Source organism: Peromyscus maniculatus, chromosome 22, assembly GCF_049852395.1.
Source record: "Peromyscus maniculatus bairdii isolate BWxNUB_F1_BW_parent chromosome 22, HU_Pman_BW_mat_3.1, whole genome shotgun sequence".
NCBI classification, from domain to species: Eukaryota; Metazoa; Chordata; class Mammalia; order Rodentia; family Cricetidae; genus Peromyscus; species Peromyscus maniculatus.
In genome coordinates, this window is record NC_134873.1 from 38,711,611 (window position 1) to 38,734,642 (window position 23,032).

The 23,032-nt window shown below is 46.3% G+C and overlaps 1 protein-coding gene and 1 long non-coding RNA gene across 25 annotated transcripts in view; one reads left to right on the forward strand and one right to left on the reverse strand.

Moving 5' to 3' along the window:
* The first annotated feature begins 3,340 nt into the window (after positions 1-3,340).
* LOC143270232 (uncharacterized) lies at positions 3,341-6,671 on the forward strand. Its single transcript, XR_013047324.1, has 3 exons — positions 3,341-3,582; positions 5,185-5,718; positions 5,851-6,671. It is a non-coding gene; the product is annotated as an uncharacterized LOC143270232 (long non-coding RNA).
* A 571-nt stretch (positions 6,672-7,242) lies between these two features.
* Positions 7,243-23,032, reverse strand: part of LOC143270231 (uncharacterized) — a 52,744-nt gene continuing 36,954 nt past the window's right edge. For 4 of the 24 annotated variants that reach the window (XM_076559398.1, XM_076559396.1, XM_076559395.1 and 1 more), the window contains 6 exons: positions 13,506-13,737; positions 13,363-13,407; positions 12,395-12,446; positions 11,072-11,143; positions 7,723-9,557; positions 7,243-7,576 (listed from right to left, as the gene is read on the reverse strand). In XM_076559398.1, the coding sequence (XP_076415513.1) occupies positions 9,327-9,557; positions 11,072-11,143; positions 12,395-12,442 (351 nt within the window). In that variant the 5' untranslated portion in view covers positions 12,443-12,446; positions 13,363-13,407; positions 13,506-13,737 and the 3' untranslated portion in view covers positions 7,243-7,576; positions 7,723-9,326. Of the gene's footprint in view, positions 7,581-7,722; positions 9,558-11,071; positions 11,455-12,387; positions 12,447-13,362; positions 13,408-13,505; positions 13,738-19,643; positions 20,993-23,032 lie in introns of those variants that run through there. The other 20 variants (XR_013047308.1, XR_013047312.1, XR_013047311.1 and 17 more) reach the window with 20 other exon arrangements.

Genomic DNA, 23,032 nt, shown 5'->3' on the forward strand with positions numbered 1-23,032 from the left:
CTGGTTCTATGCCATGTGGACTTAATTTGTCAATCATCCCCATGGAATCTGTGACATGAAACAATGCCACAGGAGTTACCTTCATGTCATCTGTGACTTGACTCAGTCTTGAGACCATGCTCTTTAATCCCGTGGTTTGATCCTGATGATGGGTTACTTCTATCGGTTCAATTACTTCATTCAATGGCTGAGGAGTTATACTCACTGTTTCTGCTTGATTTGGTGGCTGTGGGGAAAACCCCACAGAGTCTATCACCACCAACTGTGGTTCTGGGTTTATTCCCATTAAGTCCATTACCTGAAGCAATGCCAGTGGTGTGACCTTTATGCTGTCAGTGGCTAAACGTGGTATCTTGGGTGTCAGCTCCTTATGTGTCTGTACCCTTTTTTCTGGAAGACCTATGACCCTCTGCTCTATATTCAGCTCTAACACATGCTTTGAATCCTTTTTCACTACAGCTTGTTCTTCCTGAATTATGTTAACCCCTAAATTTCTGGGAGATGGAGTGCCTGGTGATATAACTAAAGGATTATATCTAAGTTCTTGGCGGTCATCCTGGGGTTGTGACTGCCTGTTTGAGGGAAATGGCTGTGAAATGATTGCTTCCGTCCTATGGACTTCAGAATTCACCCCAATGTTCATGTGGAGATGAAATGATGGAGGATCTGGAGATGTGTTGGTATTTTGCTCAGCACTCTGAGGAATGAGTGTAGGTAACTGAGTTTCCGGGAGCTCTTCTTCAGGGACTCCTTGTACATCCATCAAATGATTGAGTATGTTCCAGGATTTCTTCACGGGCAGAGGCACCACTTCTTGTTGCAAAGTAGAAACCTTCTGAGACATATGTCCTTCCAGTTCTCCTCTGATCAAAGGAGAGAGCTGGAGTGGAGCCCATACCAGGGGTCCTGGACTCTCATCCAAATCAGAATCTGACCGATGATTTGATTGCAAATGAGTCTCTCCCTTATCTTTTGTTTTCTCTTGCTCACAAGGATCTAAGGATTCTAAAATAGAGCTAATGAAGGAAGTTTGAGCTTGTAAGGGAGGAAGAAGTGCCAAATTCGGAGAAAGAGCTGATTTCTCAGGATCTGTCAGCCGAGAAGTAGGCAGGGCTGTGCCAGGGCTCCTGGGCATAGATGGTTCCTTCTGGGAGGAAACAGGTCCACTATCGCTCTGCTATTGCCAAGCTGTTCTTTCAGGAAACATTGGAAGATAAGACAGGCTGGAGATGTTGTTGGATGATGCAGAGGACATCAGTAGAAGGCTTTCCCTTTTTACAGTAACAGCTGGGTGGGACAGCCTTCTGAACCACAACATCAGAGACGGAGGAAGAAGTCACATCTCGGGATTCTGAAACATTCAGCTCCATAAGCGTTGATCTGAGAAACAAAGAGAAATGTTTTCATTTTCTTTGGAATCAGTAGGGAAATTAGAGAGAAGGAAGGGAGCGGCTATTTCAAACCCAAAATATTTCTGGTCTAAGGGAGAAATGAGGGAAAAGAGGGGTTGCATTTACAAACATCAATCATTTATGTAAAGAATTCCTCCACCAAGAGCAGAGGAGATGAGTCCATCAGTAGCGTACATGGTATACCAATAGAGAAGCTGAGTTCCCTCCCTAGAGCCCACAGGAAAAGAAAAGAACACAGTGCCCCAGTGCCGGGCAAGCAGAGACAAGTAGATGCCCTGGGCCTCACTGGACAGGCAAGGCTAATCAGTGAGTCCCAGGGAGTGACTCTACCTCACAACCCAAGCTGGATGACTCCCAGAAATGACACCCAAGTTTTACACAACACACACACACACACACACACACACACACACACACACACACACACACACCTGTGCTTGGCTTGGCCTGAGTTTGAGCCCTAAGACTCACATGTTGGAAGGAGAGAACTGACTCCTGTGGCTTGTACTCTGACTGCCACATACATGATGTGGCTCCTATGTGCACACATGAACAAAAATACAAATGAATTATATATATATATATATTTACACAGTGAGGCCTAGAGAAATAGCTCAGCAGTTAAGAGCAGTGACTGAGTGACTGCTCTTCCAGAGGACCCAAGTTTGAATCCCAACATCCACATAGTAGGCCACAAACATCTGTAACTCCAGTACCAGGGGTTCATATACCCCCTTTTGTTCTCTGTGGGCACCAGGCATGCATGTGATGCATATACTTACATGCAAGAAAAATATCCATACACATAAAACATAAAACAAATAAAACTCAAAAATTAGTTCTCCACTGCTCCTCAAGCTAACTTTTTCCTTTACCTCCTTCCTTTACTCTTTCTTTCTCTTCTCTCTCTGTCCCCTGCCTAGTAACTCTGTTTCCTGACCTTGCATTATCCAGATGTTGGAAGATCTGTCGCAGACTCCTGTCTATTGACCAGAATACATATTCCTGGGTCCAGTCAGTAGGAAGTCCTGAAATACTGGACACAGCAGAGGATGTCAGTGGGATTGAAGTGACATTACAGAAGGAATAGAAGGATAATTTAGGAGGGAGGCAGTTGGTCTCAGAGTAAATGAAGTCAGAGTGCCAGGTGTTTTACGTAGAGCATTCACAATGAAGATGGTGTCATGGGTAGGATTTCTATTCCTGTGGGGAACCCCAATGAATATAACGTTTGGGGGGACAGGCTTTGTTTCAGCTTACAACACCCAGGTCATACTCCATTGCTGAGGGAAGTCATGGTAGGAACTCAGGGCAAGATGGATCCAAGAGGCAGGAGCTGATGCAGAGGCCATGGAGCTGCTTACTGGCTTGCTTTCATGGTTTGCTCACCTTGCCTTCTTGTACCCCCTGGGACCACTAGTTCATGCATGGTACCACCCACAGTGAGCTGGACCTACCCACATCAATCATCAATTAAGAAAATCCAGCCAGGCATGGTGGCACATGTCTTTGATCCCAGCACTCGGGAGGTAGAGACAGGTGGATCTCTGAGTTCAAGGCCAGCCTGGTCTACAGAGTGAGTTTCAGGACAGCCAGGGTTATATATAGAGAAACCCTGTCTTGAAAACCAAAAAAAAAAAAAAAAAAAAAAAAAGAATGAAAATGTACCACAGGCTTGCCCACAGGGCAATCTGGGGGGGGGGTGTAAATTAAGGTTCCCTCTTCCAAAATGATGGCAGCTTGTATCAAGTTGACAGGAAACTAGTCAGCACGGGTATCTGTCACAGGACAGTCTGTAGACAGGCTCTGCTTACCGTGTCAGATCAGCTGCACTGACGTTCATCTCTGGTTTTTCCAACTGTGAAACTGTAACAGGAGCAAAGAAACTGTTAGCATAGTGACTGATGACATCATCTAACAGAACCCCCTTCATTTAACAATTAGGGGAGCAAAGATGAAGTCACACCCATCGTGAAGCTGAGGAGTGTACAGCACACCTATCCAGGTTTGTTTTGCTTCTAAAGCATACTATCCTGTCTTCACCATGTCCTAGAAGTGACCCATGAGAAGCCCGGAATGGGAACACAGCACCGGGGGACACAGAGATCCTGATACATCTTCCCTTCAAAGATGGCCATCCCACATCCACATCCGTGGTAGAGGAGTAAAGGTAATGGACCTCCTGCACCAAACTCTTCATCTTTGTCCATTCTCCTCTCCCATACTTTGGCCTCTACATGAAGATGTAGGGAGAGAGAAGCCCGAGGAAAGGAAACAATGGAGGATGGAGCTGTTTGACTGACTTTGGAAGGAAAGATGTCAGAGAGATGGGCGTACTCTCCAGGCACACCCTCTTTTTCAACTTTCTTCCCCTTCAAGTGGAAAGAGTCCTAAAGCAGGTCCACAGTTGATCAGTCATCAGTCTTGAGCTGACCCATAAGGATAGAACCCTTCTGACCTGTGAGTTTCCGAATCTGTTTTAGAGATGTGTTTTGTTGCTTAGGAGCCTAGAGAAACACACAAAGAGAAACCCAGTCAGGTTTACGTCCTGGTTTGGGGATTTTATTGACAACACATCTCATCTTATCCTATAAAGCAGCTAAGCCAGCCTCAGAAAGACCAACATCAAATGATTCTTCTCCTTTGTGGGTCCTAATTTCATAGAGTACATAACCTCACAGATGTAAACATGCCATGAAAGTAGAACTGACTGGAAGAGTTAAGGACACTGTGGGGAGACAGTGAAGGAGAGTGGGGAGGGAGGGGACGGTGTGCAGTGTAACAGTACCAGATACAGTAGATACACACAGTGAAATGATGTTTAAATAATGTAGGACCGTTTCAACATAGCACAGTGGTCAACACACTATTCCATACTAATAACAAAGTGGGGTTGCTATGGTCATAGCAGTGGTGCAGAAAAACCAAACATGTACTCATATGGTTTGTTTGTTTTTAAGACACTCAACTAAATAGAAATACCTGGGAACTCCCCCCAACAACATTGGATCCAATGTTATCCCCCAACTTGATATGTTGAAATCCTAACCCCAAGGTAATGGTATTAGTAGATGGGGTGTTTGGGAGGTGGCTATATCATGAGATGGAAAAACTACAAAACACTGTTGTAGAGAGTAAATAGTAAATAAGACATCCTTTGTTCATGATCAGAAGGTTTGATGGTAAAATGACATTACCAACAGAATCTATAGATTCTTTAGGGATGCTGTGTAATCCCTACCCAAACCCCAGTGACCTTTTTTGCATAAATGAAAACCCTGTCCTAAAAATCCCATTGGAATTACAGAAATCCCTCAGGAGCCAAAACAACCTTGATAAAGAACAGTCAGGGCTGGAGGGACGGCTCAGCGGTTAAGAGCACTGGCTGCTCTCAGAGAGGTCCTGAGTTCAGTTCTCAGGAACCACATTGTGGCTGACAACCATCTATAATGAGATCTGGTGCCCTCTTTTGGCTTGCAGGGATACATGCAGACAGAACATTGTGTGCACAGTAAATAAATAAACTAACTAGCTAGCTAACTAAATAAATAAATAGCTAAAAAAAAAAAAAAAAAAAAAAAAAGAACAGTCAGAGGACCCATACTTTCTGATTTTAAAACTTTGTACAGAGCGGGGTAGTGGTGGTACACACCTTTAATCCCAGCATCGGGAGGCAGAGACAGGTGGGATCTCTGTGAGTTTGAGAGAGAGAGAGGAAAAACCTTGAATTTCTGTCCTCTGTTTTCTGATCTCTCCTTTGATTTGTCTCCAGGTGCCAGAGTCCTCAGCGGACCCCACCTGCCACCGCTCATGCCTCCACGGCCTCCGCTCCTCTGCACCCCGCAGCAGTGGTAGACCATGACTGACAGCCTTCAGTCAGGCTGCCCATCATACAGACTCCTAGGACAGGGCAGCCAACCCTGACTCATCGCATCTGATGCTTGGTGCGTGTGCGTGGTATGTATGCATGTGTGTGTGTGTGTGTGTGTGTGCGCGCGCGTGTGTGTATGTGTGTATACCAGTGTGTGTGAAGGGGTGAGAAACTGGCAGATGGTGCCTCTGCTGGTTTTCCGTGTCTCCTTTATTTAATTCATGTTATTTATTCATGGAGCTTGGTTAGTGAGGAGAGATCCCCTCGCCTGAGCTGCCTGGGCCTGCCTCCTTCTTCTGACTGGGTAGACACCTCAGTCAGGCCCCAAAGCTCCTCCTCATGTCAGCTGCCTCCAGAAGGGAAGATGCCTAGTGCCTGAGAAGACAGTACTTCCTTTACCCGTCCATTCCATAGTCTCCATCTTCTGGTCTGACGGTGAGCAGCCCGTGACACCACTTTCTGGGGCTGGGAAACTGCTGGTGTCCGTGGAGGGCAAGCGATAGCCTAATGGCATTGGGCCGGCACTTCTGGTGGACTAAGCCTCGCTCGCCTCTTTCTGGGTCCCAGACTCTTCCAGCCTCCAGGTTTCTTCCCCAAGGACTTTCAGTAGCCTCACCGAGACTCATCCCCGGGCTCACGGCAAGAACTCATGGCTTCCCCAACTCCACTTCATTACCAGCCCTCTCCACCCTTGTACTGGGAATTGTGAACCAAGCAGTTGTGGCCACCATGAGACCTGCAGGAAACAGAGCGGTGTGGAACAGCGTGGACTGTCAACAAGGGAAGTCCCCCTCGGGTCCCTTTGTTTCCGTCTCCTCCAAGAAGTTCCTTTGGTGAACAAACTGCCTGTCCTCATGGGAGGTGTGGCTTCCTCACAGTGGCCTTGGTCACTGTTCCCTGAAGCTGTCCGATCTCAGTCCACAGTGGAAAGAATCAGTGTCATTCTGTCCCTTACTAAATACAGATAGCAAAATCCTTCGCTTTTCCCTCCAGCTAGTACAAGAAACACACCCAGGCACAATCTTTGCCAGATTTACCTATTACCCCTATTTCTTAGTCACATCTTGGGGAGGGACACTGTTTTGTTGAAACTTGATCCATTCTTTTTTTTTTTTTTTTTTTTTTTTGGTTTTTCGAGACAGGGTTTCTCTGTGTAGCTTTGCGCCTTTTCCTGGAACTCACTTGGTAGTCCAGGCTGGCCTCGAACTCACAGAGATCCGCCTGCCTCTGCCTCCCGAGTGCTGGGATTAAAGGCGTTAGCCACCACCGCCCGGCGATCCATTCTTGACTACTTGTGTGGACCGGCTCTTCCTCACCTTCCTCTGTGACAGCCCAAAATGTCTCCAGGTATTGCAAGTGATAAGTAAATTTCTATTTTAAAAAGTTAATTTTCATTGACCTTTATTTTTTACATGCAAGATAAAACGTATTTTTTTAAGATTGATTTTTATTATTTTGAAATGATGTGTGTCTGTATACATGGATGCAGAGGCCAGAGGCATGGACCCCCTTGGAGCTGGAGTTACAGGTGGTTGTGAGTGCTGGGAATTGAACTCAGGTCTTCAGGAAGAGCAATATGTGCTCTTAATTGCTGAGCTATCTCTAACTCTCCTCTTTCTCTCTCTTTCTCTCTCTGTCTCTCTCTGTCTGTCTCTGTCTCTGTCTCTGTCTCTGTCTCTGTCTCTCTCTCTCTCTCTCTCTCTCTCTCTCTCTCTCTCTCTCTCTCGGTAGGGCCTTTCTGTGTAGCCCTCGCCTGCTACTAGTATCCGCTTGCTATGTGGCCCGCCCTTGCCTCAAATTTCAGGCACTCCTGCTATGGCTTCCCAGGTGCTGGGATTATAGATGTGAGCTGTGATACCCAGTTTTTATTTTTAAAATGCTTTTATATATATGCAGTCCCACAAAGTTGCTTATAGTCACTCAGGTTGAGGCAGGAAAATTGCCAATGAGGATAGCCCATTCTATATAAGGAAACTTTATTTCAAAAAATAAATAAATAAATCAAAGCTGGAGAGATGGTTCCATGATTGACAGCACTTGCTGCTCTTCCAGAGGGACCCAAGTTGAGTTCCCAACATCTGCATTAGGCAGCTCCAGGGGATCTGGCGCCCTCTTCTGGCCTCTGCAGTGACCTGCACACACATGCACATACCCACCTACAGACACAGACCTACAAATAACTAAAGATTAAATACATTTCTTACATTCAGGTTTAAACTGAGTATGGTGGTGCATGCATACCTTTAATCCCAGCACCTGGGAGATGGAGGTAGGCAGATCAGAAGTTTAAGATCTTCCTTGGCGCCATAGCAAAAAAAAAAAAAAAAAAAGAGAGAGAGAGAGAGAGAGAGAGAGAGAGAGAGAGAAAATAAATAATAATTTAAATATTTAAATTTAAGTTAAATTTATCCAGTTCTATTTATCCTACAACAAACTTACATTCCTTCCCTAATTGCTTTCTTGGATGTGTCTCTAGGGAACGTCCATGATCCTCTGTTTCTGTTGTTTTGGTTTGCTTTGTTTCATGTTGAGACAGGGTCTCCCTGTGTAGCCCTGGCTGGCTTGGAACTCACTGTGTAGACCAGGCTGGTCTGAAACTTGCAGCCATTTTCCTGCCTGTGCCTCCAGAGTGCTGGGATTACAGGCGTGTACCACTATGCCTAGCCCTATATCTAATCTTTTTCAAGCCTTGGAGCTACTCAAAAGATGTTGATGAGCACACCATTTCTTGGATTAGGAATTGTCATTTCTGCCGTCAGCATTGAACAGTTTACTACTTTATTATCTATTGGTTGAAAAATTAACTAAATTCTCTTACTAGTAAGGATCATACTGCCAAATATGTTGATTTATTTTCAAGATGTATATTTTGGTGGGTGGTAAGGGGTCATTTCAGTGGTGCGAGCGAACAGGAAGTTAGGATTTCAGGTGCCCTAATGTTGGGAGTCCCTTTCCCTGGCTTATGCGCGGGTCTGTGATTTATGTAATGCATGAAGCTGATAGATCTGCTGCAAGTTTTGTGTGTGGCAAAGGGCAGTGGACCATTCTCTTCTCTGGGAATTAAGCTCTTCTGACACCAATCACGTTCTCCTCCGAGGATCACTTGCATTTTTTTTTTTTGTTTTTTTTTTTGTTTTTTCGAGACAGGGTTTCTCCGTGTAGTTTTTTGGTGCCTGTCCTGGTTCTCATTCTGTAGACCAGGCTGGCCTCGAACTCACAGAGATCCGCCTGGCTCTGTCTCCCGGGTGCTGGGATTAAAGGCGAGAGTCACCACCGCCCGGCTGAGGATCACTTGCTTTAATTCCACTGTTGTGTTTTTTCTATTGTTCTGCTGGACTAGACCCTTGGGCCTCTTGGCTGTCTGACCTTCAAGGCAATCTTAGCTTTCCAGCAGAGCCCTGTGATTATTTGACACTCAGGATTCGGATCAGAGGTTTAGCTGTATCTGGGGCAGGAGTTGTGTGTAGGAATCTCCCCATGTGACCTGGGCAGCGCGGGACCTCCCCCTAACCGCGTTGCCATTTGTAGATGAAGCTGCATGTACCACCCCACTCATCACCTGGACACACTGACTCCACATTGTCTGAGTCCCTTGTCCCTCACAGTCTTATAGCACAATAGACCCCACTTCAGCACCCCAGCCTGAGGGCTAGGCCCAAGGTGTGGTCAGAGGAGGAGCCCCCGCCTGTGGTATTGTATATGTGTGTTTGTGTGCGTGTGTGTTTGTGCGTGTTTACCTGTGCAGGGGGCGCTACATGCAATGTAAGATACCCTAGGGACAGAGCCACCAGAGGTCCTGGGTCTCAGTCTGTCCCCCCCACTTTTTTTTAATGTATCAGACATTTGATTGATAAAGTAAGGGCCTTAATAAGGACCAAATTTCCATGTCTGTTGCTATGGTCTTTAAAGGTACAAAGTGGCCCGTTCTTGTCACTCTATACATACGACTGTCTGGGACATATGTACTATATAAATATATAAATACAAATATATATATAAAACCCGAGCCTCTGTCCCCTTGGATTAGGACGGAGCCTTTCTGTTCAGTTGAAATGCACCCCGGCGAGGTGCTGCCGGCAGCCTGCAGGCCTCAGCCCTGTCGAGATGAACACAGTTGACAATAAAGGAATGAGTGTCACTGCGGAGTCGTCGACTGCCTGCTTCTCTTCCTTTGGCCTCTCTGTCTCGTGTTCGCTTTTCATTTTTGCCTTTCTCTCTCGCTTCTTCAGCAAGGGCTTAAAAGTATTTGGAGATCCCGTGCATCGATCGGCCCACTGGAGAAGAAACGATTGCTCGATGAAAAGTTACCTGTTGCAGCTGGGGGATGAGGTTGGCTGTACAGGGTGCTTGTGTAGCGTGTTCAAGGCTTTCGGTTGTGGTGATACACTGTGCACCCTAATAAAGCTTGCCTTGAGGAGCAGAGAAACAGAGCCAGCCAGCCACAGCCACCCCCTGTTACCTCACCAACTCCACGCATCCTCTGACTGAAATCCTCTGAGTCTTCACCGGAAGGGGTCTCAGCTGAACTACTTTAGTTCCTGTTTCCTCACGCCTTATACACCTTCCTCTGCCCTGCCGTCACTTCTTGGGATTAAAGGCGTGTGTGCTTCCCAGTACTGGGATTAAAGGTGTGTGCCACCGTCGGGCGGTGGTGGTGGCCCACGCCTTTAATCCCAGCACTCGGGAGGCAGAGCCAGGTGGATCTCTGTGAGTTCGAGGCCAGCCTGGTCTACAAAGCGAGTTCCAGGAAAGGCGCAAAGCTACACAGAGAAACCCTGTCTTGGAAAACAAAACAAAACAAAAAAAAGGTGTGTGCCACCAGTGTCTGACCTCTGTGTCTAATCTAGGGGCTGGCTCTGTCCTCTGATCCTCGGGCAAGTTTATTAGGGTCCACAACATATCAATCACCACACTCAGTTCCATCCCTGGCATGGAAGGAAAGAAAAAGATAATTACTAGGCCAGGGCTGGTAGGATTGCTCAGTGAGTAAAAGTGCCTGCTGCCAGAGCTGACAGCCTGATTGTATCCCCAGGGATCCACACGTAGTGTGGAGAGAGAATCGATGCCTGCAAGCTACCCTCTGACCTCCACGTCGATGGCAAGGAATCCACACATGCGCACTCTAAAATAAGGTCCAAGGCCGGGCGGTGGTGGCGCACGCCTTTAATCCCAGCACTCGGGAGGCAGAGGCAGGCGGATCTCTGTGCGTTTGAGGCCAGGCTGGGCTACAGAGCGAGTTCCAGGACAGGCTCCAAAGCTACACAGAGAAACCCTGTCTTGAAAAACCAAAAGAAAAAGAAAAAGAAATGAAAAAGGAAGGACATGATTGCTCCTAGGTCCAGTGGAGGGGGTTTATTCTAGATATGAGGGAAAACATAGGCAGTTATGGAGACATCTGGGAGAATCCAGAGTAAACACAAGCCTGAGCCAGGACATGGGAGGAGAGGGGAGGGGAGAGGAGCCGCCTGGGCCAGGAGGCTGGCAGGGATAGTGGGATAGCGGAATTGGCTGAGTTATATAGGAGCCAGAGGAGTGTGGGGAGGTAACTGGAGAGTTGGGGGGCGGGGGCATGCCAGTCAGGAGGGCCCTGTAATGGGTAAAGACTGAGGGATGCTGGGAGAACTTGGCATCCAGAGTCCACTTTGATATGTTAATGGGCACCTCAACCATTTGTCCTGGGTTTGAGACCATACCACTTAACACACAAAAGTCTGAGTACTCCTTCCTTCCGAAGCAAGTTGGGGAAATGGGTACCTGTCCACCTAGTGATGGAGCTCATCTTCCTCACCTCAAACCCGCATTTTTCCTCCTTGGCATGCCGCCTCTCCAGCCCACGGGTACCGAGGACCACGATGGCTCCCTACATGAGTATAGGAGAAAATGAATCCGCCGGTAGCTTCCGTCTGGTGTGGTCCTGCCACGGGTGCCAGAGAGACAGAATCTCGGTCTTGGCGGGAATAGGACTAGCTGAGAGGTTTGGGTCAGAGGTGGGGGACGCGACGATGTGTGGACAAGACCTACCCCCAAGAGTCACAGCGCTGCCTCCGTGTGAACGGGTGGTTGTGAAGTAGGAGGGATCAAGGCATCCTCAGAAGTACATGGTGGCTGAGGCTAGCTGCCCCTGAGTGGGGCTCCGTGCTGGCGGGCGCTTAGCTGAGGTTTGATGCTCAGCTTTGGAAACAAACACATAAACAAGTGAAGAAGATGATGGATGTAGTGGAGGGGGTGAATAAGGCTCTGGACAGCCAGTTTGGTGTGTGTGTTGTGTGTGTGTGTGTGTGTGTGTGTGTGTGTGTGTGTGTGTGTGTGTGTGTGTGTGTATGCGCGCGCGTGCGCGCATGCGCGCATGGAGTTCAGAAGACAATATGAGGAAATTGTTTCTCTCCCAACATGTGGGTCCTGGGGATGGAACCCAGGACAGCAGGTTGGGCAGCAAAGCACCTTTACCTGCTGAGCCATCATACTAGTCTACAACTGATGTTTATTATTATTATTATTATTATTATTATTATTATCATTATCATTATTATATTTTAAAGAGTTGTTATTTTTATCCATGTATATGTGTGTTGGCACACATCTATATGTACCATGTCCATGCAGATACCCAGGAGGCCAGAGGGCATCAGATTTCCCAGCACTGGAGTGACGGGAGATTGTGAGCTATCTAATGGGGGTACTTGCCTCCTGGACCTCTGCAAGAACAAGTGTTTTTATCCACTGAGACATCGCTCTTGCCCCACAGCTGGTGCTCTTGACCACTGAGTCCACGATGCAGTCTAGCTTAAGAAAAGTCTAATGTGTGCTTATTTTAGTCCCATGGCTGTTTTTCTTACAGTGTGGTTCAAGGGCTACCTGCAGTGAAATGATTAACTTCAGTAGGGCACAGTGGCCCACACCTGGAATCCCAGCATTAGGAAGGCAGAAGCAGGATCATTGCCAGTTGAGGGTAAAACTGATCTACATAGCGAGTTGCAGGTGAACTGGAGCTATACAGTGAGACCCTGTTTCAAGAAAACCAATCAGTGTGGGGCTGGAGAGACTGTTTTTGTGGAGGAGCCAAGTTTGGTTCCCAGCACCCACATCAAGTGCCTTACAACTTACAACTTACGATTCCAGCTCCAGGGATTTTGATATTTTCTTCCCAGGGCACTTGCATTCACCTACACACAGAGAGATACACACCCATAAACACGTGTAGCTGGAGTTTTCTCTCCGGGTCCCGCCAAGCCCCGGCAGTCCCTTAACCCACTTATAAAATAAACATACAGACGCTTATATTATTTAAACTGCTTGGCCATTAGCTCAGGCCTATCATTGTCTAGCTCTTACTCATATTTAGCCCATTTCTATTAATCTATACTTTGCCACGAGGCTCGTGGCTTACTGGTACCTTACATCTTCCTTGTCCTGGTGGCGGCTCCAGACAGTCTCTTCCCTTCCTGTACCCTCAATTCTCTTCTCTGTTAGTCCCGCCTATACTTCCTGTCTGGCTACTGGCCAATCAGTGTTTTATTTATTAACACATTTGCCTTACAGAACATCCCCCAAGGAAAGAAAGAAAGATGTCAGAAAGCTATCTAGGGCTGGGAGGTGGTTCAGTAGGTAAACTGCTCGGGCAAGCATGAGGACCTGAGTTTGAGTCTCAGTGCCCGCATAAAAAAAGCAGGCATGGCTACATGCACCTGTAATCCTAGAGTTGGGATTGGAGAAAGGAGGATCCCAGGGGACTTCCTGGCCAGCCAGGCCAGCCCATCAGTCAGCTCCAGGTTCAGCGAGATCGCATCTCAACCACTAAGGGTGGCGAGTCAAAGAAGGAGGTACCCTCCAATGACCTCTAGCCTCCATGGGTGCACACCCATGCCTCCTGCATACACACAAAGGAGACACACGCACATGCACACGCACACGAAGGCTATCTAGAGAGTCACACACAAACTGCATCTCCGAGAAAGGACGTTGCACAGAGGAAAGTGGAGTGGCCTTGGATTGAGAAAACGCTCAGCAGGAGGAAGTCGGGGTTCAGGGGCCCCCACTCCAGGCCTCCAAGACCTGGCAGCAAAGCTAGTTAAAACTGACCTCCAAACTCTCTTGGCTGATGCAGGAATTTCATGAATGTCATCTCTAGAAAGAAAGAAAAAACGTGATCTGCTCTTATTATTTATCTTGCTACTCAGTGGCAAACTCCCTCTCTCCACGGGGATTCTGGATGTTTTGCTCACCCTGGAAGCAATGATTCCTGCTTCAGATACCCTCTTCCACACCTCATGCGCATCCTCAGTTGAGGGATGTGACGGTCCCCTTTGATGTGCAAAGCAGACTGCTCTCTCTTCTTTGTTACCGCAGACATCAAGGCTGCTAGCTGCCGCTGTTGTGACAATTTACAGTTGTTCGTGGCCCTTTCTCCTTGTCAAATTAAGTACATATGTTGATTGCGTTTTGTTCCAGTTAGGGCTGAAAAAAAAAAAAAATGAAAAAGGAGTCGGGGCAGAGCCTGAATGGGATAAAGTGATTATGGCTCTCCGTGTCTGGTGCCCTCATCACTCAAAGCACGCACGGTTCACCTCTCCCACCAACTGGAGGCCCTGGATATCAACCAACCCTACACCTCCAGTCTCCAGAGCGAGGAGCTTGAGTCCACCACCACTCAATTTGCTTTACAAAGGAAAATTATTCAGAGGAGCTTCTGGAAAACTCTTCCATTACTCTGGGTGGGGATGAAAGAGGGTGAAGAGGGAGAGGGAGTAAGATGTTTAAAAAGTGAACTAGAGAATAAGGGTGGGATATAATATTAAACACACATGCGTACACGCACGCGCACGCGCACACGCACACGCACACGCACACACACACACACACACACACACACAAGCAAAAACCCCCAATGAACATATCCACCCACACCCAGAAGCACCTATACAAAAGACTTGTTATCAACTAGAAAATGGAATCCAGTTGCAGAGAATGATTTACAATATTCCTCATTTCATCAGTAGAGTGAAAGATATGATCATGGCATTTCAGCAAGGAAGGGAGCAGCATTCATTCACTGATTATTAAATGACCACAATGTGAAAGGCCTTGTATTTGTTAACAATGCTTTAGGCAGCAAGTCCTGGAGTAACTCGAGTCCTAAGGCAGATTCCACTCTGGGGGTCCCAACAAATCGGGTCCAGACCCAAAACAAAACAAAAAGAATAATGGTGAAAATTAGGGGGGAAAAAGCTGAGAGGTAACTTAGTATGTTGAGTTGCCTGGCATTCGAAAGGCCCTGGGTTTGATCTTCAGCGGCACATAAAACTGGGAGGGATGGAACACTTAGACAACACAGGCAGAGGATCAGGAGTTCAAGACCATCCTTGGCTACATAGTGAACTCAAGGCCAGCTTGGGATACCTGAGATCCTGGCTTGACAATAAACGAGGAGAGAGGAGACATCACTGTGTGGGGAATAGATTTGTCTTGTCACAAGACACTTGGCCATCAGACCTGTTCCTGGGATCCAAGGTGATTGCTGGAGTGAGTGAATGACTCAGAGCAAGGGAGACATACAAAATAAAGGTATATGTACTCATGTTTTTAATCTTTTTTTTTTTTTTTTTTTTTTTTTTTTTAGCTACTCAGATATTTACAGGGCCCAATGAGCAGCCTGCTTTTAGCAAAAATAGTCTCCATGTCTCAGTTATACTCACTCAGCATGGCTATTTTTCACCAGGTTCACAGCCAACTACCTTTTTTTCCATTAATTTTTTTTTTCTTTTTTCTTAAAAAATTTTAAAAAAATAATTTATTTAACTTTATTTTATGTGTGTTGGTACGAAGGTGTCAGATCCCCTGAAACTGGAGTCAGAGATAGTTGTGAGCTGCCATGTGGGTGCTTGGAATTGAACCCAGGTCTTCTGGAAGAACAGTCAGTGCTCTTAACCACTGAGCCATCTCTCTAGCCCCTTTTCCTTTAAAACTTTTTAGATATATTTATTTTACGTTATGTGTATGAATGTTTTGCCTGCATGCATGTATGTGTATGAACCTGTTGAATCCTCTGAAACTGGGATTAAGGACAGCTGTTAGCTACCATGTAGATGCTAGAAATCAAACCTGAGTCCTCTTCAAGAGGTCTTAACTGCTGAGCCATCTCCCCAGTGCCCCCAAAATAGTATTTTTTTTTTTAAAAAAAATAATGTCTCAAAAAACCAAAATAATAATAATAATAATAATAATAATAACAACAACAACAATAATAATAATGAGTCCTCCATTTACAGCCTTGGTTGGTATGGCATTTTTTCCTATGTAGACAGGCTGGCCTTGAACTTGTGATAATACACTTGCCTCTGCTTCCCAGGTGCTGGGATTAGTGTGCACCGATACAGTTGACTTCCCCGTTAAATCTTGAGCAGAATACTGCAAGAACCTCCTAAATGGTCTCTTAGCGTCTACTGTTGCTTTTACTCCCTGGTCTGTCCCTCTCATTCAGCCCATCAATGCTGTCCTCCATAGAATAACACACTATAGCTAGGCACTTGGGAGGCAGATGCAGGTAGATCTCTAAGAGTTTGAGGCTAGCCTGGTCTATGAGTTCCAGGCCAGCTAAAGCTACATAGTAAGATCCTGTTTTCCTTCTTCTTCTTCTTCTTCTTCTTCTTCTTCTTCTTCTTCTTCTTCTTCTTCTTCTTCTTCTTCTTCTTCTTCTTCTTCTTCTTTTCTTCTTCCTCTTTTCTTTTGAGAACCAATTTCAAAAAGGAAAAAAAAAAGGAGATGTTATAGCAAAATATATTTAAATTGTGGACTATGGGCTGAGAATGTCGTTCAATTGGTAGAGTACTTGCCTAGTTTGCATGAAGCCCTGGTTTCCATCCCCAGTACTGAGGAAGCAGAGGCAGGAGGATCAGAAATCCAAGGTCATGCTTGGCTAACATATCAAGTTTGGGGCTAGCTTGAGCTACATGAGATCCTGTATAAAATAAATAAAATGAAACACAAGCCATTTATAATGATGGTACAAATGGGAGGCTGAGGGTAGAGGATCACAGTAAGTTTGAGGCCAGCCTGGGCTACACAGTGAATTTCAGTTTAGCTTGGGCTATCAAATCCTGAAGGGGGGAGGGAAAAAAAAAAGTCTGGGCATCATGGTATATACCTGTAATCCCAGCATTCATGAGATAGAGGCAGAAGGATTGGAAAAGTTGGATGCCAACCTGGTCTCCACAGTGCATTTGAAGCAAGCTTGATCTTCTCTGGGGGAAAGAGAGTAAAAGAAGGTCTTATGATTACCTTGCTTAACGTTCCCCAAGACCTCACTGTATTTGATTTTGTGCCGGGGTCACAGGTGAGCAATACTTTGCCCAACAAAGAAACAACAATGGTTGTCAAAAGACACTTGATTCGGGTTAGGTTTGTTGCCAGTGATAAGCAACTGAAATATGTATGTCCACAGAAGCTCTGGGCATTGTTTATTGCTTGGTGATTGCTGTTGAGGACATTAACACCTTGGCTCTTCTGGTCTGCCCTGTGAATGAGTCCAACATTCTCTGGTCAACAGGGAACCCTTTCAGACAGAGCATTCATGCTTTCGGGAAGGGGTTGTCAGCAAATACAGGAACTTGGGTGCTGGGCAGATATGACTGGGACCTGACACATTTGCTACAACCTCAGAACCTCTTTTTCTGCAGCTTAGAAACATGTGGACTCAGAAGTCTGAGACAGGAGGACTGCTGTGAGTTTGAGGTGAACCTGGACTACCTACTAAGACTTTGTCTTGAAACAAAACAAACAAACAAACAAAACCAAAAACCACTGTGTGGAGTGAAGACTGGAGAGAAAGAGACCCCTGTGAGGAGCCAAGAACTCTGGACGGATATAGCTCCAGGAGCCATGCCACCCCTGGGGGCGGGGAGAGGGGATAGGACAGACGCGACAATGTAGAGCGCCAGGGTGGGTCTATCAGAACCTCTGACTTTGGGTCTGATCTTGTTCTTTTCCACCTCGCTACCTGTGTGAGAGCAAGTGCTCACAGCTGATGGCCTGTGGTTAGATCCAAGTCTAGCTCTCCCCATCTCCCCATATTGCTTGAGCTTGTTGTTGCTCTCTGTTCCCTGGCTGCTGTGGCCCCTCTCATCCCTTCCCAGACTCCTCACTAGTCTCTCTCCCTCTCTCTGAGGATTTGTTGTAGTTCTAATTCTGGGTATGTATGTGTGTGTGCCTGTGTTCATGTATGTGCAGGTGTCCCAGGAGGCCAGAGGTGTCGGATCCCCTGGAACTGGAGGGACAGACAGTTGTGAGTTAACTGGTGTGGGTGCTGGGCATCGAACCCAGGTCCTCTGCAAGAGCAGCACACACTTTAACCTCTGAGTTATCTGGCTGGTCTGGGTCTTGCTATGCGGATCAGGATGGCCTTGAACTCAGAGATCTGCCTGTTCCTGCCTTCTGAGTGCTGGGGTCAAAGGTGAGCACCACAGTACCTGGCTTTATACAGATTTTTATTTTATTATTTTTAATTATATATGGGTATGTGCACCTGAGTGCAGGTGCCCAAGGAGGCCAGAGGTGTCGGATCCCCTGGAGCTGGAGGGGCAGGCAGGAGCTGCTCAGTATGCTGGGAACCGAATTTGAAGCCTCTTCAAGCACGACAAAGGCTCTTAACCGGTGAGCCATCTCTCCAGCCCTGATGGAGAGCTCTTGTCGGGAGTGAAAGGGACAGTGTATGAGGAAGAGTTTGGTATAAACCTGGACACCAAATAGTGGCAGGCCCCACCTCCAAGCAGACAAATTGGGTCAGCAATGCCACTGATCACAGTCTGCTGGCCCGAAGGTTTTAGACAGTTTCAGGACCAGGTCTGCCTAGAGACCCAAATGCGGAAGGCAGCTGAGAGGGAACCTCGTGATGGTGATGACATGATTTATGTTCAAGTTCGTCCTGTTCTGCTCACACCGACTTCGCTCTGCTCCAAATCAATGCTTTCCTGTTCTCAGGACTTCCAAAGCTTAGAGAAGGATTTTTCTTTTCTTTTCTTTTTAGAAGATTTATTTATTTATTATGTATACAGTGTTCTGCCTGCATGTATGACTGCAGGCCAGAAGAGGGCACCAGATCTCTTTACAGATGGTTGTGAGCCACCATGTTGTTGCTGGGAATTGAACTCAGGACCTCTGGAAGAGCAGTCAGTGCTCTTAACCTCTAAGCCATCTGAGAAGAATTTTTCTAAAGACATTCAATGAGATGGAATGTCAGGACCTCTCGGGGTGAATTCCTCCATTACCACTTTATAAGGGAGAGTACAATAGATGTGCTGTCCTAGGGTCCAGACTTGTTCCCTGGTACCAAATGTTGTGAACTGACATTTCAGAGTATCTTGGAAGGTTACCAGAATACATTTTCTGAGCACTCAAAAAAAGATAAAAAGAGAGGCCAGGCCTGTCAGCAGCACACGCCTTTAATCCCAGCACTCAAGAGGCAGAGGCTGGTGGATCTCTGTGAGTTCGAGTCTAGCCTGGTCTACAGAGTGAGTTCCAGGACAGAGTCAGGACTACATAGTAAGACCCTATCTCAAAAAATGATTAATTAATAATTAATTAATAAAAATATTAGCGGCGTGGAGGACTAGGTAGATAGCATAGTTGCTCAAGGTTTGCCACAAGCATAAAAACTTGAGCTCAATTCTCAGCACTCACATAAACAAACCAGGCCAGGTGACTGTGGCGGCTGAGACAGTGTATCCTTGGGGCGCTGGCCAACCAGCCTAGCCTAATCAGCAAGCTTCAGGGCAATGAGAGACTCGGTTTAAAAAACAAGGTGGATGGCACTTGAGGAATGACCTCTGATCTCCACAGGAACACACACAAGCACATATACCTACCTGCATGCACACACAGGAACACACACAAGCACATATACCTACCTGCATGCACACACAGGAACACACACAAGCACATATACCTACCTGCATGCACACACAGGAACACACACAAGCACATATACCTACCTGCATGCACACACAGGAACACACACAAGCACATATACCTACCTGCATGCACACACAGGAACACACACAAGCACATATACCTACCTGCATGCACACACAGGAACACACACAAGCACATATACCTACCTGCATGCACACACAGGAACACACACAAGCACATATACCTACCTGCATGCACACACAGGAACACACACAAGCACATATACCTACCTGCATGCACACACAGGAACACACACAAGCACATATACCTACCTGCATGCACACACAGGAACACACACAAGCACATATACCTACCTGCATGCACACACAGGAACACACACAAGCACATATACCTACCTGCATGCACACACAGGAACACACACAAGCACATATACCTACCTGCATGCACAAAAAAATGAAGGGCTATTTCCTGTAGTCCCAACGTTCAGGAGATGAAGGCAGGAAAGTGAGGAATTAGAAGCAATCCTGGGCTACATCGCCCATTCTAAGCCACCCTGACCTCCATGACAAAACTGTCTCAAAAGGGGGAAAAAAAAAAAAAAGGAAATTTTGTGGACACATGAAGATGAGCCAAGTTCCTGTATTTGAAATACAAGGAAGTGGGTCTACCAGAGACTGAATAGATTTACTTCCAGTTTATTAGACCACAGGAGCAAAACTTAGAACATTTTGTATCAGGTGTGCAAAGATACTCAGGTTACAAATATCCAAACGCACAAATGCACTTTCAAAGAAAGCCTTAAGCGGGCCGGAGAAATGGCTCAGAGGTTAAAAGCACTGGCTGCTCTTCCAGAGGTCCTGAGTTCAATTCCCAACAACCATGTGGTGGCTCACAATCATCTATAATGAGATCTGGTGCCCTCTTTTGGCCTGAAGGCATACATGCAGACAGAACATTGTATACATAGTAAATAAATAAATCTTAAGGGAAAAAAAAAACAAAACCCTCTTGTTTAGGGAAACAGTCTATGCTTGCCTAGCATCATAAAGCCTAGGTTTGATCCTAGCACTACATAATACTGGGCATAGAGGTACACACTTGCAACCCCAATGCTCAAGAGGTTGTGGGGCGTTTACCCACCACCCCCACGGTTCCCTAGAGTTTTCTTGAGTGCAATCAGCAGGAAATATTAGATAGAAGGATTTATTGCGGAGAATTTCGCAGAGATAAACAGATAGAAAATAAAGGATAGCCTTGAGAGGGCCTGGAACCTATTCCAACGGGCCCCGACTGTCTCTGGCCCAGGGTTTTTATAGAGACGCCAAGGGGGTGGAGCAAAAGACCTCCTCCCCCAGCACAGCCAAGTGCAGACCATCTCAGACACCTGCACTCAGGCCCGTGGTCCTGATCATCCTCTATTCGGACCTGCTGGGTAAAGCCACGAGGAACCCGAGAACGGGCTCCCACAAGAGGTGGAGGCATGGACATCAGAAAGAAGTTCAAGGTCATTCTTTGCTACAAAGTGAGTTCAAGGATGTCCCGAGACTCTATCTAAAACAAAACAACAAACAAAAACCAGGCAGCAACAATGAAAACAAAACAAAGACAAAAAGAAGAAAGGAGGAAAGACCTTTCAGTCAGGGATAATGCCCCACGCCTTTAGTTCCAGCACTTGGGAGGCAGAGGCAGGTGAGTCTGTGAGTTTAAGGCCAGCCAGTGAACTCACTGGTCTATATAGAGAGTTCCAGGACAGCTAGAGCTATATAGTGAGACCCTATCCACCACCCCAGCCCTCCCCCCCCCCCCCCAAATCAAGCAAACAACAACGACAACAACAACAAAAAAACCCAAACCAAAAATCCTTTCATCTTAAATCAAAGATTAGAAGACGCGGTGTATGGCTAAGGGATTTTTTGTATATGATTTTTTAACCCTTTTTTTCAGTGTGTATGTATGTGTGTGTATACATGTGCCCATGCCACAGCATGCATATGATCAAAGGACAACTTGCAGGAATCAGTCCTCTCCTCCCATCACATGGATTCCGGGATCGAACTCAGGTCAACAGTCTTGGTGGCAAGCACCTGTACCTACTGTCCATCCCTCCAGCCCCACATGGTATACTCTTGGTCTCTCCTCTAGGTTGCCAGCTGTAGCAAAAGTAAACAAATTGGCTTAATTTTCTTTATTCCAATATATTCTGCCTGTTATGATAGGTAGTTAATTTTTTAGTATCCACATCAGAAACTTCCATTCATTTTATTTACCCTTGGAACGACATCCACCATGCCAGCCCGTAGTTTAATGACTACACAGCTTAGGTGGCTCTGTATGCTGCTAAGCAACCTTGATACACTCTCCCCGTATGCTTTCTCCTGTCTCTAAGACAACTGTGTCGTACGTTCTCTGTTCTCCCCAAAACCCATCTCCTCCTCTTCCTCAGGCCCGCCCCTCTTTATCCGATCTTCCCAGATGCCCCCTTCCCTTTGCCCCCTTGACTCTTTTTCTAAAAGCTTCTCTCTGTTCCATGCACATAGGGACTCTCTGCTCTGCTGTGAGACCTTTGCAAGTCCCCATCCCTCTACGCAAGTGGTTCTCAATTTTCCTAATGCCGCGACCCTTTAATACAGTTCCTCATGCTGTGGTGATCCCCCTCAACTGTAAAACTGTTTTCATTACTACTTCATAATCGTATTTGTGCTACTGTTGTGAATCATAATGCAAATATTCCTGGAGATAGAGATTTGTCAAAGGGATCTCTACCCACAGGCTGAGAGATGCTGAAATGTCTTCATGGATAGAATCTAGCTGGGATGTTCCATGCCTTGCTCTTCTTCTAGTTCCTTGCCTTCTCTGTCTTCCTCCTAAACCCGATGTCAAGTTCTGAGTGGTTTTCTTTGTGATTTATACATGCTCACACCCAGTCACAATCGAGCATACTAACTAGCGGGGTTTTGAGAATGATTTTTAAAAATCTGTGTGTGTGTGTGTGTGTGTGTGTGTGTGTGTGTGTGTGTGTGTGTGTATGTATGTTCCAAATGCATGTGGATGACCAGAGAAGCTTGTAGAGGGCATCAGAACCCCTGGAACTGGAGCTGTAGATAGTTGTTGGTTGCCATGTGGGTGCTGGAAAGCGAACCTGGGTCCTCTGGAAGAGCAGCCAGTGCTCTTCATGCCCAGCCATGTCTCCAGCCCTTGTAATCATTTTTTGAGGAATGGCCTCATGTGGCCCAGGCTGGCCTCATGTGTATGTGGCTGAGGCTGGCTTTCACCTCCCAACACTACTGCATCTGGCACCACACATGTGGTTCTCCAACACCAGTTCTCATACTGCCTCTTCTATTAATCACTCCCCAATGTTCATTCGAATCAAGTTTCATAACTATAGGGCTTCGTGCATCTGGCATATTTCTAAATTCTTAATATTTAAATCATAGTCTTTCACAAAATAACCAGTAAGCACTCCCTTTTTTCTTTTCTTTCCTTTTTTCTTTTCTTTCTTCCTTCCTTTCTCTCTCTCTCTCTCTCTCTCTCTCTCTCTCTCTCTCTCTCTCTCTCTCTCTCTCCCTCCCTTCTTCCCTCCCTCCCTCCCTCCCTCCCTTCTCCTCCTCCTCCTCTCCTTCTTCTCTTCTTTTTGGTTTTTCAAGATAGGGTTTCACTGTGTAGCCTTGACTGTCCTGGAACTCACTTGGTACACCAGGATGCAGGCAAAGTTTCTCTCCACCTACCTGTTCCCAAATACCCAGCTGCCACTTCCCAAATAATTGACGCAGAGGCTTAATATTACTTATAAATGCTCAACCAGTAGCTCAGGCTTATTACTAAC